Below are 19,517 nucleotides of genomic sequence, written 5' to 3' on the forward strand. Positions count from 1 at the left end.
GGCTCTGTATATGATTTCTGGCTACAGATATGGCTCTGTATATGATTTCTGGCTACAGACATGGCTCTGTATAGCAGTCCTGGCACCAGATATGGCTCTGTATATTATTTCTGGCTACAGATATGGCTCTGTATATCAGTCCTGGCACCAGATATGGCTCTTTATACGTGTACTGGCTACAGATATGGCTCTGTATATGATTTCTGGCTACAGATATGGCTCTGTATATCAGTCCTGGCACCAGATATGGCTCTGTATATGATTTCTGGCTACAGATATGGCTCTGTATATCAGTCCTGGCACCAGATATGGCTCTTTATACGTGTACTGGCTACAGATATGGCTCTGTATATGATTTCTGGCTACAGATATGGCTCTGTATATCAGTCCTGGCACCAGATATGGCTCTGTATTTGATTTCTGGCTACAAATATGGCTCTGTATATTAGTCCTGGCACCAGATATGGCTCTGTATACGAGTACTGGCACCAGATATGGTTCTGTATATCAGTCCTGGCACCAGATATGGCTCTGTATATCAGTCCTGGCACCAGATATGGCTCTGTATATCAGTCCTGGCACCAGATATGGTTCTGTATATTAGTCCGGATGCAAGATATGGCTTTATATATTAGTCCTGGCACCAGATATGGCTCTATATATCAGTCCTGGCACCAGATATGGCTCTGTATATTAGTCCTGGCTCCAGATATGGCTCTGTATATCAGTCCTGGCACCAGATATGGCTCTGTACATCAGTCCTGGCACCAGATATGGCTCTGTATATCAGTCCTGGCACCAAATATGGCTCTGTATAATAGTCCGGATGCAAGATATGGCTTTATATATTAGTCCTGGTGCCATATATGGCTCTGTATATTAGTCCTGATGCAAGATATGGCTCTGTATATTAGTCCTGGCACCAGATATGGCTCTGTATATTAGTCCGGATGCAAGATATGGCTTTATATATTAGTCCTGGTGCCAGATATGGCTCTGTATAGCAGTCCTGGCTACAGATATGGCTCTGTATATGATTTCTGGCTACCGATATGGCTCTGTATATCAGTTCTGGCACCAGATATGGCTCTGTATATCAGTTCTGGCACCAGATATGGCTCTGTATATCAGTCCTAGCACCAGATATGGCTCTGTATATGAGTACTGGCTACAGATATGGCTCTGTATATCAGTCCTGGCACCAGATATGGCTCTGTATATGATTTCTGGCTACAGATATGGCTCTGTATATGATTTCTGGCTACAGACATGGCTCTGTATAGCAGTCCTGGCACCAGATATGGCTCTGTATATTATTTCTGGCTACAGATATGGCTCTGTATATCAGTCCTGGCACCAGATATGGCTCTTTATACGTGTACTGGCTACAGATATGGCTCTGTATATGATTTCTGGCTACAGATATGGCTCTGTATATCAGTCCTGGCACCAGATATGGCTCTGTATATGATTTCTGGCTACAGATATGGCTCTGTATATCAGTCCTGGCACCAGATATGGCTCTTTATACGTGTACTGGCTACAGATATGGCTCTGTATATGATTTCTGGCTACAGATATGGCTCTGTATATCAGTCCTGGCACCAGATATGGCTCTGTATATGATTTCTGGCTACAAATATGGCTCTGTATATCAGTCCTGGCACCAGATTTGGCTCTGTATACGAGTACTGGCTACAGATATGGTTCTGTATATCAGTCCTGGCACCAGATATGGCTCTGTATATCAGTCCTGGCACCAGATATGGCTCTGTATATCAGTCCTGGCACCAGATATGGTTCTGTATATTAGTCCGGATGCAAGATATGGCTTTATATATTAGTCCTGGTGCCAGATATGGCTCTGTATATTAGTCCTGATGCAAGATATGGCTTTGTATATTAGTCCTGGCACCAGATATGGCTCTGTATATCAGTCCTGGCACCAGATATGGCTCTGTATATTAGTCCTGGCTCCAGATATGGCTCTGTATATCAGTCCTGGCACCAGATATGGCTCTGTACATCAGTCCTGGCACCAGATATGGCTCTGTATATCAGTCCTGGCACCAGATATGGCTCTGTATAATAGTCCGGATGCAAGATATGGCTTTATATATTAGTCCTGGTGCCAGATATGGCTCTGTTTATTAGTCCTGATGCAAGATATGGCTTTGTATATTAGTCCTGGCACCAGATATGGCTCTGTATATTAGTCCGGATGCAAGATATGGCTTTATATATTAGTCCTGGTGCCAGATATGGCTCTGTATAGCAGTCCTGGCTACAGATATGGCTCTGTATATGATTTCTGGCTACCAATATGGCTCTGTATATCAGTTCTGGCACCAGATATGGCTCTGTATATGAGTTCTGGCTACAGATATGGCTCTGTATATCAGTCCTAGCACCAGATATGGCTCTGTATATGAGTACTGGCTACAGATATGGCTCTGTATATCAGTCCTGGCACCAGATATGGCTCTGTATATGATTTCTGGCTACAGATATGGCTCTGTATATGATTTCTGGCTACAGACATGGCTCTGTATAGCAGTCCTGGCACCAGATATGGCTCTGTATATTATTTCTGGCTACAGATATGGCTCTGTATATCAGTCCTGGCACCTGATATGGCTCTTTATACGTGTACTGGCTACAGATATGGCTCTGTATATGATTTCTGGCTACAGATATGGCTCTGTATATCAGTCCTGGCACCAGATATGGCTCTGTATATGATTTCTGGCTACAGATATGGCTCTGTATATCAGTCCTGGCACCAGATATGGCTCTTTATACGTGTACTGGCTACAGATATGGCTCTGTATATGATTTCTGGCTACAGATATGGCTCTGTATATCAGTCCTGGCACCAGATATGGCTCTGTATATGATTTCTGGCTACAGATATGGTTCTCTATAGCAGTCCTGGTGCCAGATTTGGCTCTGTATATGATTTCTGGCTACAGATATGGCTCTGTATATGATTTCTGGCTACAGATATGGCTCTGTATATCAGTTCTGCCACCAGATATCTCTCTATATATCAGTCCTGGCACCAGATATGGTTCTGTATATTAGTCTTAGTGCCAGATATTACTCTGTATATTTGTACTGGAGGCAGATATCTCTCTATATATTAGTCCTTGCAGCAGGTTACACAGGATGAAGGATGAAGACTGACACAACCGATTAAACTGGATTAAGACTAAATAATGCTATAACTGATTAAACAAGATGAAGACAGGATTAAGGCTGATGTCATACACAACAGGAAAACATCAAATAAATAATTTTCTCTAATGAATGTTGTGTGTGCCCTGGCACTGCCCAATCCAGTGGGCATAACTCCACTCACTCCCCCACACTTTATACCCATCTCACCAAGCTAAAGAATGGGTTAAACATGCAAATACTGCACATATCCCACACAACCATAGGATGGGCTATAAAGGCTGGTTAATGAGTGGATAATTACCCTGAGTAGGACAATTATCTCAGGAATCAAAGCAGCAAAAATGAGATTTGCAAATCCAAAGTCCCAGGTGCATCTGATTATAAAAGCACAATTTATTCCTATCACTATTAATGCTAATATAGGAGGCGGCAGACCCCACAAGAGTGTCCATACCCCAAACGGAGATCCATCAGCAACACACATGGATCCGATTGGTGATCTGGAGGAAAAACCCACGCCAACATTCATATCCACCAGATGCTGTCTTCAAACAGTGACGCAACGCTCGTACACAGACGCATGTGTGGGGGAAACGGGACTAAATGTAAATGTGCAAATTTTTGGGGACGCGGGTCGATGTTTGGCTGTGCGCACGCGCAGCGGCCACACTGCGCGCGCGCAAGCCCCGGAGCGAGAGAGAAATACTCTTGCTTCGTGGTTCACTAGACCCGTTTTGTAGGCGTGGCGGGGGGGTGGCTTCATAAACGGAGGCGTTCCCAAGCGAACGCCTGCCGTTTGTGGGCGGCCCTATTGACATCACCAGTGATGTCAGTGGGAGAGTTTCCGGCTCTATTACAGCCAGAAGCTCTCACAAGGGTCTCGTTGCAAGCCCGATGGTCGCGATGGTCTTGACCATCGCGACCATCATCCTGGCCGCTCGTTAAAGCTGTGGGTGGTCACCCACAGCCTAGCGAGCGGCCAGCAGGCCGGATCATTTTTTAGATGCGGCCGCCCTCATTCAGAACGAGCGCTCGCATTTTGCGAGTGGCTCTTAATGAGGTCCGCAGTGCGCAGTTTGTTGCTCTTGTGCCTTTACTTGCAATTACGCCCATTTTCACAGGGGCACAAGTGCGTGGCGACTGCATGGACACAATATCCTACCATGACCAGCTGGTGGGTGGCTGTATACCCTTTTATGCTCATGGGAAAATACTTTATTTTTACGGGTATTAGTCACCGCTATCAATGAGAGGCCTACTGTATAAAAAATGCAATGCACATAAACACCAATGGAAATTAAGGATTAAAATGTGTAAAATGTGACATAAGGACTAATAATAGTCCCGATGTCCTTTCACTTTCATGAATTCTAAAGAAAGACCAATGGACATTTAACATTAAAATATAATTTACAATGAATATTAATATTATTAAGATTGTTTATTAGAGTTTATTTCTATAGGATTATAATATCACGCAGCCCTGTACAGCGATGCCAGTTCCTGCCCCATTGCAGGGTGAAATATTCCTGACATAATGTAATATCATAAACACCAAGGTTGGAGAGTAATCGGCAGTCGGGGCGGTTGGGACTGTTACAAAGACAGAATAAATATTCCAAATTGGGAGAAGTTTTGTGGACGGGAGAAATGGAAAAAGCGAGGAGAGAGGGAGCTATAAATAATGTGAGATGATGTAGATAAGAGATGTAATCGCACCAGAGGGAGGAAATAAAATTGCTGCCTAGGTCTGGGAGGAACTGGCCGCTAGCACCATGTAACTGCATTAGATATAGTCATTAGTGGCTGTAATTAGTGTCCATCTCATTTCATGTTACCTGATCTACTAATAAGGACAGCGAGAGGCAGCAGGAGGCTGGCAGAGGGCTGCTCCCTATATGATCAGGAGCCCAAAGCATAGGCAGATAGCATAGGGCATGTCATTGCGGAGTAATACACAGCATCGTCTCTCTCTAGTACTTTATACTGCCACACGATGGCGCACTGTTTACCGTACTTCTGCCTGTGTAGGAACCATATAGCGGCAGGAGAGGGTATGCCGTGTGAAGTTCATTAAATGGGGAAGTCTACGGTGGTGTCAGAAGTGGGATATGGGCCCGTACCATTATTGGGTACCTGTGGTTCTAGCACCCTCTGACGTTCTAAAAATATTTACATTTGTCTTGTTTCTTTCATTGTCTATGTTAATAACATTTGTGAAATGTTGAACCTGGTTTGTGCTTGAACAGCCCTCCCAGGCTCACACCAAGGACTTAAGGTGCCGTATTCTCCATTCCCGGGGGACACCTCCACGCATTGGGAGTGCGGCAAGGTGTCTGGGGTGGAGGAAAATCTGTACAATTGTGTAAATGCCGCAAATCTAACCTGCAGCCCATTCATCGCATTTAACTTTTTAATTGTCCTCCTAAAAATTGGCCTTGATTAATCATGACAGTAAGGGGCCATTGGCACTGCCCTTGTTACCTGCGGCACTTTTGTGTGTTATTCTATAGCTGGGATTAGGACAAGTCCCCCACCGCCTCTGGGCTGCGTTCAAATTCCCTCTGCGGCGTGGAAGTGTACCCATTCGCACGCCCATTCAGTGGCGCTCTCAAAGTCTGTCTGAGTCTGACTGAGCCTGCATGATGCAGGGAGGTCTATTACATGGACAGAGAAGTGGGGTTCTAGATGCGTCACGGAGGGAGGGAGCACAGGCAACCGGACCTCTGGGATGTTCCAGAAAGCTGCGCGACTCACCATTAAAGGTTCTGTTCCACATGTTGTTGGTGACTGCCGAGGCGTTCTTCATACTGTAGCCATTGGACCTAGTCTCGTTGACTGCATGAGCGTAGAGCATGATCGAGTCATAGAACGCAGCCGCCACCGTGTTCATCTGCAAACAATACAGGCGCTTCGTGAAAATGCCACATGAGCACGCACTCTCACTTCCTCGCACACTCACAATTCCAAGTGTGGAGATCTCCCTGACCCCACCAGCCCCAGAGCAACACACGTGCGCTCTCTCATCTCGGCACGCTCCCTATCCCCCGAGCTCTCACTGCTGACGTTGGCTCCTGGCCTAGATTTCATCTCTTTTGTCTTTTGCCCACGTCCCGATAATGAAACATTTCCTGCTGACGTGCACAATTAATTGCCCATCAGGCCCAAGTGGTGCAATTACTGAGCTCTCCAAACATCTCAAGGCAGGAGAGGGGGCCTTGGCCTCCCGGGCACCACAGATAATAAGCCACAGGTTCTCGCAGCACATGATATTAATCCCAGCAATCAGGGTTATACAGGTGCCAGGATCTCACCAGCAAGAGAATAATGGCCCCCAAGGTCCCCACTCACCAGGGTGTCCTCCCTCGTGTAGTTGTAGGTGTTATCGTAGCTTCTCAGGTCGTGTAGGAACTCCTTGTATTCGGGGGTTTCCGGCTCTTTGTAAGTGATAATCATCACTGCCTGACCGGGAGAGACAACACCTCACTCAGTATTCCACAGGCTCGTTACAGACACTCAGCGCCCAGATGGTGCATTCATCACATAGTAAGCAAATACAGTCAGTATGCTGCCCTCCAGCTGCTGTGGAACTACACATACCAGCAATCCCTGACACATCTTTTTTATTAGAACATGCTAAAACTGTGTCAGGGCATGCTGGGATGTGCAGTTCCACAGTAGCTGGAGTGCTGCGTGTTGAATACCCCTGGTAAATACAACATATTGCTTAACCCCCTCCTGACACGGGAAGGCTCACCGCACACACCCAGCAGCTCAATAAGCCCCCTAGGTTAACCCCTTTCGGGCAGGTAAGCAGAGTTTGGGGTGTGTAACGTTCCTGGGTGACAGCTCCCAAGTTGGGGCAGGATGCCCTGGGACGGGCATCAATATACCTGACTCTTTGTCCAAAATATACAGCACAACTCTAGGCCTAGTGGGGCCTCAGTCCAATCATTCTCCCCCCCCTCAGTTTTCTAAGCCCCCAACCTGTTCTTCTTCTAATAAACTGGCATTTTTACCTCAGCCATTGTGTTGTTTCTCATGTTCTTATATCCAGGTCACCACTTCTCTCTCATGTCTCCCATAGCACTAAAGCTTCTCTCTCTATTATTACCACCATCCCTCAGTTCCTGTCTCCTCTGGTCCATTCCTCTCCCACTCACTCCCAGTTCCCCATCGCTACATCTCCTGCCCCAAAGGATCCACTCAGTTATGTCCTCTCTGCTCGCCTGGCACGCAGGAATACCCAGCATCTTCCTGGCTGAGAGGGTGAAAGTGTGGGGGCTCGGGGCCTGGTGCAGATAGACATGGCGAGACACAGAACAAAGATGGCTTCCAGAGGAACGCATACAAATTACCCTAACAACATTTCTGAGAGGGGTCTCAGAAATAAGCTACATAGGTCCCAAGGTTACTGGGGAAAGATGGAGGATTGTGTTTACCTTAAACGCCTCCTTCGCCCTGACATCATCCTCATCTCCTCTATACCAGGGCCGCTGGTAGTCTGGGAAGCTGGAGCCCTGGAGGCTGGCACCGTAGATATCGATGTAGAAGAATACGTAATCCCCGGCGCAGAGGTCATGCTTTAGCGCGTGCAGCATGAGATGGCGGAAGATGTCCGGAGAGCAGCACGTATAGACGACTGGGGGAGAGAGACGAAAAGAGGGTTAAAAAATGATGGAATAGGGGAACAGAATTCTGTAATTACAGTAAGACGCGGCAGTCACTGGCGGTGCCCAGCGCATAAGGAAACGGTTTATTCATATATTTTATCATCCCTTCGTCTTCCGCAGCGCTGTACGACCAAAGCGAGCCGCCAAGGAGGAGTTGGGTACAGGATGCAGACGCTCTGGATCTCAGCGGTCAGAATCCCGATGCCGACACCTGTCGGTCAGTGATGCCGGGATGCCGACACCTGTCGGTGAGTATCCTAACCCTCCCCCTAACCCCACTACTTACCATCGGGATTCCGGCACTGGCATTCTAGGTGCCGGCATCCAAACTGTCAGGGTATTGGCCGCAACCCTCCAGTAGCATGCCTGGAGAGATGATAGGGACACAGGAGAAAGTCTATTTATCTCATATCTATCTATCTCATATCTATCTCATATCTAATATTTATCTATCTATCTCATATCTAATATCTATCTATCTATCTATCTATCTCATATCTAATATCTATCTCATATCTAATATCTATCTACATCTATCTCATATCTAATATATATCTATCTATCTATCTCATATCTAATATCTATCTATCTATCTATCTATCTATCTATCTATCTATCTATCTATCTCATATCTATCTATCTATCTATCTCATATCTAATATTTATCTATCTATCTATCTCATATCTATCTATCTCATATCTAATATCTATCTATCTCATATCTAATATTTATCTATCTATCTCATATCTATCTATCTATCTATCTATCTCTTATCTCATATTTATCTATCTATCTCATATCTATCTATCTATCTCATATCTAATATTTATCTATCTATCTCATATCTATCTCATATCTAATATCTATCTATCTCATATCTAATATTTATCTATCTATCTCATATCTATCTATCTCATATCTAATATTTATCTATCTATCTCATATCTAATATTTATCTATCTATCTCATATCTATCTATAATATCTCCTATCTATCTATCTATCTATCTATCTATCTATCTATCTATCTATCTATCTATCTATCTATCATATCTATCTAATATTTATCTATCTATCTCATATCTCTCTCTATCATATCTATCTATCTATCTATCTATCTATCTATCTATCTATCTCATACCTGTCTATCTATCTATCTATCTATCTATCTATCTATCTATCTATCTATCTATCTATCTATCTATCTCATATCTATCTATCTATCTCATATCCATCCATCCGGTCAGACAGTTCTTGCATTAATGGGTCCTTACTTCTTAGTAATTCCAGAAAGCACATGTAAGGGCTGGCAGCGATATGGAGATACTCTACAATCTTCCACCTACAAGTACTTATTTTCCCCTTAAAGATAAGTTTCAGGATAACAACTCTCTCTCTATGAGCGGAGGAAATGCGACCCCCACCAGCAGAATAAGGAGGTTACGGAAACAAAGTAATAAGACAGATATAACATTATACAGGAGGTACAGTACTGGGGCACCCGAAGGCAGCGCTATACAGGAGGAACAGTACTGGGGCACAGGAAGGCAGCATTATACAGGAGGAACAGTACTGGGGCACAGGACGGCAGCATTATACAGGAGGAACAGTAATGGGGCACAGGACGGCAGCGTTATACAGGAGGTACGTACTGGGGCACAGGACGGCAGCGTTATACAGGAGGAACAGTACTGGGGCACAGGAAGGCAGCGTTATACAGGAGGTACAGTACTGGGGCACAGGAAGGCAGCGTTATACAGGAGGAACAGTACTGGGGCACAGGATGGCAGCGTTATACAGGAGGTACAGTACTGGGGCACAGGACGGCAGCATTATACAGGAGGAACAGTAATGGGGCACAGGAAGGCAGCGTTATACAGGAGGAACTGTACTGGGGCACAGGACGGCAGCGTTATACAAGAGGTACAGTACTGGGGCACAGGAAGGCAGCGTTATACAGGAGGTACAGTACTGGGGCACAGGAAGGCAGCGTTATACAGGAGGAACAGTACTGGGGCACAGGAAGGCAGCGTTATACAGGAGGTACAGTACTGGGGCACAGGAAGGCAGCGTTATACAGAAGGAACAGTACTGGGGCACAAGACGGCAGCGTTATACAGGAGGAACTGTACTGGGGCACAGGACGGCAGCGTTATACAAGAGGTACAGTACTGGGGCACAGGAAGGCAGCGTTATAGAGGAGGAACAGTACTGGGGCACAGGAAGGCAGCATTATACAGGAGGAACAGTACTGGGGCACAGGAAGGCAGCATTATACAGGAGGAACAGTACTGGGGCACAGGAAGGCAGCGTTATACAGGAGGACAAGTACTGGGGCACAGGAAGGCAGCGTTATACAGGAGGAACAGTACTGGGGCATAGGAAGGCAGCGTTATACAGGAGGTACAGTACTGGGGCACAGGAAGGCAGCGTTATACAGGAGGACAAGTACTGGGGCACAGGAAGGCAGCGTTATACAGGAGGAACAGTACTGGGGCATAGGAAGGCAGCGTTATACAGGAGGAACAGTACTGGGGCACAGGAAGGCAGCGTTATACAGGAGGAACAGTACTGGGGCACAGGAAGGCAGCGTTATACAGGAGGAACAGTACTGGGGCACAGGAAGGCAGCGTTATACAGGAGGACAAGTACTGGGGCACAGGACAGCAGCGTTATACAGGAGGAACAGTACTGGGGCACAGGAAGGCAGCGTTATACAGGAGGACAAGTACTGGGGCACAGGACGGCAGCGTTATACAAGAGGTACAGTACTGGGGCACAGGAAGGCAGCGTTATACAAGAGGAACAGTACTGGGGCACAGGAAGGCAGCGTTATACAGGAGGAACAGTACTGGGGCACAGGAAGGCAGCGTTATACAGGAGGACAAGTACTGGGGCACAGGACGGCAGCGTTATACAGGAGGTACAGTACTGGGGCACAGGAAGGCAGCGTTATACAGGAGGTACAGTACTGGGGCACAGGAAGGCAGCGTTATACAGGAGGTACAGTACTGGGGCACAGGAAGGCAGCGTTATACAGGAGGTACAGTACTGGGGCACAGGACGGCAGCGTGGCACATGCAGGAGCAGCCGCTATATATTTGGGTAGGAATGGGAATAACATGTGTGTTTAAATAGTTGTTTAGGCAAAATATTAGCGGCTGTCACTTTGCCAACATGTATGTGGATGGACATGCCAAGAAACATGCACATAGGCATAATATCACCAGGCGCTGAAATGTGAGACATGCACAGAGACATGCAAGGGAACGGCGGACGGATTCAGAGCTGCACGCAGTGGCGATGTTTGCGCAGGTGAGTGATTATTGCACAGCGCATGCATGAGTGTGCGCAGAGACCGCTGTTGTGAACGCATTTCAGCAGGTGGCGAATAGCCATGGGTGTTCCAGGGAGACGGTTGGAAGTGATTGCAAAAAAAGGGCATTTCATAGGAGTGTGACGGGCGTGCCAGGGACCGCGGAAGGGTGTTGTAAGTGCCCATAGTGATGGCGATGGTGCGCCGATGGTGGCGTGTTTGAGTCCACTGGCAATTTTGTTCACGAACATTGAAAGTGGGCGTATCATGGCTGGCAATGCCCGGCGCTCACAAGTGCACAAGGGGCGTGCTGAGGATAACATTTGCAAATCAATGCAGCTGCGATTCCAAAAGAAATTGCCACCATGCCTCTCTAAAGGCGGGTATCCACTACCCAATTACACAAAGCGACTGAACGATAACGACATCGTTATCGTTCAATCGCTCGTTACAAATCGGGCATGCAAATGTCGGAAACGACCAGCGATGCGCTGCTCCCGTTAGTCGTTTCCAACATCAATCATCGCCCGAACATGCTGGTCAATCTGCCAATAACAACAGAATGACCATGTTCGGGGATGACGGAGGGTGCCTATACTGAACGACTGATCACTCAGTGAGGGCACTGCAGGGGATGGGGAATGACAGTACGATTACCATGTTGTAATCATACTGTCTTCCCTGGGTCAGATAGTGGACGTGCGACATTACACCTGAACTGTTGGGGAGCCTTGAGGACAGCATTTCGGAACCTCTGAATTACACCATCCTCTTCCCTATGGTGAGCACAGAGGGCCTGATTCAGACCCGCTCACGAGCGATGGTGCCCAAGTGCACATGCGCGAGACCCGAATAACGACGGAGGGTCTCGCACCAGAGGGGGCGTGCTGTCGACGGTGAATGACAGCATGCCCCCTTTGGTGGGCGTGCCGGGGGCGTGGCTGCCCAGACGGAGGCATTCCCATGGGAACGCCTACCGTCTGGGTCCGGCCCCACTGACATCACTAGTGATGTCAGTGGGAGTGCTCTCGGCTCTGATAGAGCCAATAGCACTCCTGGGCTTGCGGCAGCGAGACCCTACCGCAGGGTCTCATCGCAAGCCCGATGGTCGCGATGGTATTGACCATTGCGACGATCATTTTGGCCGCTCGCTATAGCTGTGGGTGGTCACCCACAACTATGCGAGCAGCCAGGAGGCCACTCCAAAAAGGAGCAGGGACGGCCCTGATTCAGAGCGAGCACTCTGTCAGAGCGTCCGGCTCTGAATCAGGGCCTGAATCCACAGAGCTGCCTTGGTAATCATATATCTAATACATCCCTACCACCTGCATATCCAACACATCTCTGCCAGCCACAGATCAACACAACGCTGCCAGTCAGTCACCCAACACAACCCTGCCAGCCACTGATCAACACAACCCTGCCAGCCACTGATTAACACAACTCTGCCAGCCACTGATCAACACATCTCTGCCAGCCACAGATCAACACAACCCTGCCAGCAACTGATCAACACATCTCTGCCAGCCACAGATCAACACAATGCTGCCAGTCACCCAAAACAACCCTGCCAGCCACCGATCAACACAACGCTGCCAGCCAGTCACCCAACACAGCCCTGCCAGCCACTGAACAACACATCTCTGCCAGCCACAAATAAACACATCTCTGCCATCCACTGATCAACACAACCTTGCCATACAGTAACCCAACACATTTATGCCATTCACTGATCAACACAACCCTGCCAGTCACAGATCAACACAACACTGCATTACAGTAACCCAACACATCTCTGCCAGCCACTGATCAACACATCTCTGCCATCCACAGATCAACACATCTCTGCCATCCACTGATCAACACATCTCTGCCAGTCACTGATCAACACAACCTTGCCATACAGTAACCCAACACATTTATGCCATTCACTGATCAACACATCTCTGCCAGCCACTGATCAACACAACTCTGCCAGTCACTGATTAACACATCTCTGCCATCCACTGATCAACACATCTCTGCCATCCACTGATCAACACATCTCTGCCAGCCACTGATCAACACAACTCTGCCAGTCACTGATCAACACAACTCTGCCAGCCACTGATCAACACAACTCTGCCATCCACTGATCAACACATCTCTGCCAGCCACTGATCAACACATCTCTGTCATCCACTGATCAACACATCTCTGCCAGCCACTGATCAACACAACTCTGCCAGTCACTGATCAATACATCTCTGCCAGCCACTGATCAACACAACTCTGCCAGTCACTGATTAACACATCTCTGTCATCCACTGATCAACACATCTCTGCCAGCCACTGATCAACACAACTCTGCCAGTCACTGATCAATACATCTCTGCCAGCCAATGATTAACACTATTCTCTGCCAGCCACTGATCAACACATCTCTGCCAGCCATTGATCAACACATCTCTGCCAGACACTGATTAACACAACCCTGCCAGACAGTAACCCAACACATCCCTGCCATCCACAGACCAACAATGAACACGACCCTGCCACTCAATGTTTCAGTGCAATGCTGCCATCCACAGATAAGACACAAGCCTGCCAGCTAAATCCACACGAGGGCAGAGGCCCAACGACAGTATGTCTCCAAAGCAGAGACTCACAACTAAACAGGCCCCTGTAGAAGAACTGGCAGATGCGTATAAAGATGATGGCTGGTAAGCTTGTGAGGCCGAGGATGGTCGGAGAGATACACGAGAAGGAAGAAAATAGAAGGGACTGCAGGGAGGATAAACGCCACTGTCACCAGCTGCACCCCCAGGGTGGCACAGCAGCGTCTCTCCTTCCGAGCCTCCAGTGCTTATCTGTGATTAAAATGCTAATGGCGAGCACAATGTTTACCTGATGAATAATGGATGTGTGAACATCCCACATCTCATTATTTACACTTCTCTAACTGCTCCTGCTGCGGCACGCGGGGGGCAGGAGGGTGTAATGTCAGTGTATCAAGTGACGCCATGACATGGGGTCTCTCACCTGCAGTACCAGAGACTGAATAATCACAGACAGCAAAGGTCATCAACGTACGCATATAAAAAGCCATCCCGCTGTCCCGTGACGTTGGGCACCTATCTCTGCGCATATTCTGACATATTTATGGGAAGTGAATTGATTTGGTGGCATCTGAGGGAACGTGCAGAACGCAGTTGGAAGAGGTGGCTGGATAGTGGAAAAAGATGAGATATTTAAACAAGGGCTGGAGAGTGGACATTCCCCTCTTGATCCCTGCAGAAGGATGTTCGGGTGCTGTTGAGGCGACAGTCATCAGTGGGACAATTCTTGCTGTCCGGCCTTAGATTTATATGCGCACAAGTAGCACGTAACAATAGTGACATGCGAGTATCTGAGGATACGTCCAGCTCCGCGGCAGCAGCGTATGCGGCAGGTATACATCAGGCGCACTTACACCCGACTAGGTCACAAGCGTAGGAAAAGTTACTAACATTTGATTGGATAACACAACATGGCATTCTCCATTAGGTTTGATTTAAGTGTAAAAAGAAAAACTCTATAGTACAGCGGTTATTACCAACTTCCTTCCCGTGTGCGCGAATACAGCCGAAATAAATTATTCTACAAAACACCCACTGGAGCTGATTTTGAGCATGAAAAGGATGAGTGTAGAGACCAGCAACTAGTTGGTCACTTCAGTGAGTATACTGTCAATAGAATTTTGGGCGCAGAAGGTAAAGTAGTGCGTGAGACGAAAAGGTATCGGCCGTTGTATGCCAGTTACTCAATGAACTGGGAGGTGAAGGAGAGAGACTGGGTCGTAACCAGTGTCTGACTGGGGCATAAAGGGCCTACCGGGGGGAATTCAGTAGTGGGGACCCATGGTTAAGGGGTGTGGTCAGGTCATCCACCAGAGGGGGTATGTCCATCCACCAGAGGGGCTGTGTCCATCCACCAGAGGAGGTGTGTCCATCCACCAGAGGGGTGTTTCCATCCACCAGAGTGGGTGTGGCCAGCCACCACAGATGCTTGGCTAACCATTAGGCAAATATTGGTGCAGCTTCTATAGAAGAAAACCAAGAACAGATGTTTTTCAGTGGTCCTGATCCACAAGGTAACTGACCCTCCATTGTACAATTCAGTGCACAGCCTGTAACATGACCCCTAGAGGAGGGGGTGGGGCCCTCAGGCTGTGAGGCCCACCGGGAATTTCCCCTGTACCCCTGTGGGCCAGTCCGACCCCGGTGGTAGCTACTGAGAGGGGCTTGGTCACGAGACACTTGGAAAGGCAGAGATGAGAACATATATTTTAAGGCTGAGGGGAACCAGACAGTGAAGAGGGACAAGCAGAACATATGAGCAACTATGTAATAAAATGTAATTCTGCACAAAATGAGACTTTTAGGATTCCTCCGCCGCATTCATTTTTTTTTCACTATACAAATAATTTTGCCTAAACCACAAACTAGGAAAACATTGCTCATTATAAGGCACAAGAAACCCCACTAGTGGGGCTATATTACTTTCCAATCTCTGGATTGCTAACGGAACAATGTATGTCACATAAATGCCAGGATGATATCTCACACTGGCTGCCGCCTATTCTCCTGTGTTCAGATATTGAACAAATCACTGCGTGCTGCTAATTTCATTTGACATTTCGGCGGAGTAATGCCAGATTGCACAATGTTCCTCCATTACTGCGGCTTGGTAAATAAGTCATGTGACGTGATACACATGTGCGATGCATTTACGCTTGATTGGGCCCTCAGGGACCGCGCCTGAGGCAGAATGGCGTAGACTGAGAACCTCGGCCTTTCAGATTCACGGTGTCAGCGCTGGACGTGTCTGATGGGAGCAGTCCTCTATGGCCGCTAATGGCAGCTGCCATCTCTTGACCTGGATTCGCAGGTCCTACCAGACTGGAGAAACGGCATCTGTATGCAACGTACTGGGACTAGGGCCTGATGTAGAGATGGACGCCAATGCCGTTGTGACGGCAACCTTGCAAAACTATTCAAATATCGCAGCCACAAGGTTTGTATTGAGATATCCAACGGTGGCTTCGCAAATCCAAGCGACTGCGCATAAAGACGAAGAAACGGTCGCAGATCGTCTATAATCTGCCTTCTGAGCGGCAGCGGCTCCTACATGTTACCTCTGGGGGGGGTCTGGACTCTCTGCTGGTCTGTGCAGTCGGCTTGTTCGCAAGCGCGGGGAATCACAATCCTGCACATGTGCACAAACTGACAAGCAGCCCCGGTTTCTAGGGACTGCTTCAGCTGCAGCCCCTAGATGCCTGATAGGGCCGCCGTTATAGCAGGGGAGGGGCTTCCAAATTTAAGTGCACTCTCTGCTATTTGCAGTCTGGACTGACAGTCCCAGGGGGAGAACATACCACAGCCTGTCTGGCTGTGATCAGCAGGGAGTTTGCCTGACCTCTTCCAGCCGATTGATAAAATTGCTTGGCGTATTGCTGGTGTAAAAGTTACTGCTTGGTGAAGACCAATCTACGTCCTTTCATCTTTCATGTCTATTCATGTTCCCTCAGCTGCATGCCCTGATTAATCATGCAGCATTTTGGGCCTTATTCTGTGTTGGACGCAGCAGCATCTGTCACACGTCTGTGACTTTTTGCTCATACCGCTACAAGCCGTGCGCCTGCAGGTGCAAGGACTGAGATGCCCACTTTCTGTGTCTTTAGATGCTGAAATACTGATTGGTGCATCTTCTGGCGCCACCATCGGACGCACCATGGAAAGTTGCGCCATCCTTATGCTAAATGCAGATTCTCCGCCAGAGTACGGCCTATGTGAGTGAACTATCAGCGACACTTCCATAACACGCCCCTAAGACGGACCATCTCCGTGCCTGCCCATGAAAACCACTAATTTCTCTGAACACTTCTGAGACTCTCCCATGCGCCTCAATCACACTCTGTGCGCGCAGACTGTGGACACATGCGCAGTGCGACTTAGACGCCTACGTAGAATAAATTGCTCCATGGCGCCCGAAATCGGCATTGTGTCCGACTCAAATTTAGCCCTCTGTTCCAATTTTAAAAAGTGCATCGTGTCTATGCACTTTTCCGGCATTTAAACTTTTATAATCTGGGGCATCGCATTCCGTGGCACACCTCTCACTTCTAAAATATTGGCCGCCTACAACCCCTCTACCCTACAATCACCTTCACATGGTGGCAGGTGGGTGCAGAGCCTTTTGGCTGTCATGAGAAGGACACATCGCTCAACAAAGTACAGCATGTAGTCTTAAGTCTAAAAATAGTTTGCTGGGTCTGCCTGGAGTGGACAATATATGCAGAACGGATCTTGGATCACTCTCTATAAACTCCATCAAGGAGGTGACGTCCATGGCTCAGGGGCCTTTGTGGTATTTGGCAGAAAAACTATTGGCCATAAAAGAAATGTGCAGCAGTACGTTCAGGAGACAAACTACTACTAAAAAAGAAATGCGAAATGCGTTGGTAACATTAAGAGAAAGTAGTGAACGTGCTAGAAACAAAGCAACAGTATTGCAGAACAGGGTGACAACTATACATGAGGAAGTGTAAAACCCTGGTGGAAGAGAAACGAGCAGAGCACTGACCTAAATTCCCAAATCAGATCACAGACCTACATGAGGAAGAGCTGACTGTGGAAGACACGGGACAAGGTTGCCTCCATGACGGCTGATAAGGAAGCTCAGGCGCTGGTTACAGAGACTGTGAAAGAGGAACAAGATAAGCAACAGACTAAACTGCAGCTATGTATCAGTAGACCAGGCACCTTCCTCTTGCAGAACCGAAGGAGGAGATGCAGAAACAAATAAACAGAAGGTAAAACAACAGCTCGCAGAAGATGGAACCAGTGATGGCAAAATCTCCGCAGCCTCCAGCTGGATATCTGATAGAAATGGACAAAGCTGTTTATTATCTGAAAGGAAAGGTTAAAGAAATAGCGACACTGAAAGGAGCATAAAGGAAGACGGGTGTGAAACAGAGAGCGCTCAGTAAATAGGATGTTAGGTGAAAGAGACCCTGTAATTGACTCCTTACAAGTGAGATTTGTTGAGTATGGGTTATAGAAAGATCACTCGGAGATAAGTAATAGAGAATGTAAACACAAAATACAGTGAGACTCAGTCTGCTGGGTAGCTGGACGCAGCCTTACATGCTGGCTGAGCGCACCCGGCCTGGACACTGGACACACATCGCACCCGGCCTGGACACTGGACACACATCGCACCCGGCCTGGACACAGGACACACATCGCACCCGGCCTGGACACTGGACACACATCGCACCCGGCCTGGACACTGGACACACATCGCACAGGCAGGACACTGGACACACATCGCACAGGCAGGACACTGGACACACATCGTACCTGGCCTGGACACTGGACACACATCGTACCCGGCCTGGACACTGGACACACATCACACAGGCAGGATACTGGACACACATCGTACCCGGCCTGGACACTGGACACACATCGCACCCGGCCTGGACACTGGACACACATCGCACCCGGCCTGGACACTGGACACACATCGCACCCGGCCTGGACACTGGACACACATCGCACCCGGCCTGGACACTGGACACACATCGCACCCGGCCTGGACACACATCGCACCCGGCCTGGACACTGGACACACATCGCACAGGCAGGACACTGGACACACATCGCACAGGCAGGACACTGGACACACATCGTACCCGGCCTGGACACTGGACACACATCGTACCCGGCCTGGACACTGGACACACATCACACAGGCAGGACACTGGACACACATCGTACCCGGCCTGGACACTGGACACACATCGTACCCGGCCTGGACACTGGACACACATCACACAGGCAGGACACTGGACACACATCGCACCCGGCCTGGACACTGGACACACATCGCACAGGCAGGACACTGGACACACATCGCACAGGCAGGACACTGGACACACATCGTACCCGGCCTGGACACTGGACACACATCGTACCCGGCCTGGACACTGGACACACATCACACAGGCAGGACACTGGACACACATCGTACCCGGCCTGGACACTGGACACACATCGTACCCGGCCTGGACACTGGACACACATCACACAGGCAGGACACTGGACACACATCGTACCCGGCCTGGACACTGGACACACATCGTACCCGGCCTGGACACTGGACACACATCGTACCCGGCCTGGACACTGGACACACATCACACAGGCAGGACACTGGACACACATCGTACCCGGCCTGGACACTGGACACACATCACACAGGCAGGACACTGGACACACATCGTACCCGGCCTGGACACTGGACACACATCGCACCCGGCCTGG

At 48.4% G+C, this 19,517-nt stretch overlaps 1 protein-coding gene across 3 annotated transcripts in view; it reads right to left on the reverse strand.

Moving 5' to 3' along the window:
• The window catches only part of NPR1 (natriuretic peptide receptor 1), an 84,926-nt gene that overhangs the window by 28,627 nt on the left and 36,782 nt on the right, over positions 1-19,517 (reverse strand). For all 3 annotated transcript variants that reach the window (XM_088461000.1, XM_088461001.1, XM_088460999.1), the window contains 3 exons: positions 7,623-7,822; positions 6,532-6,642; positions 5,938-6,073 (listed from right to left, as the gene is read on the reverse strand). In XM_088461000.1, coding sequence (XP_088317126.1) covers positions 5,938-6,073; positions 6,532-6,642; positions 7,623-7,822 — 447 coding nt within the window. The remainder of the gene's footprint in view (positions 1-5,937; positions 6,074-6,531; positions 6,643-7,622; positions 7,823-19,517) is intronic.

The sequence above is a fragment of the Taudactylus pleione genome, unplaced genomic scaffold (assembly GCF_031769625.1).
Source record: "Taudactylus pleione unplaced genomic scaffold, aTauple2 ptg000997l, whole genome shotgun sequence".
Taxonomy (NCBI): Eukaryota; Metazoa; Chordata; class Amphibia; order Anura; family Myobatrachidae; genus Taudactylus; species Taudactylus pleione.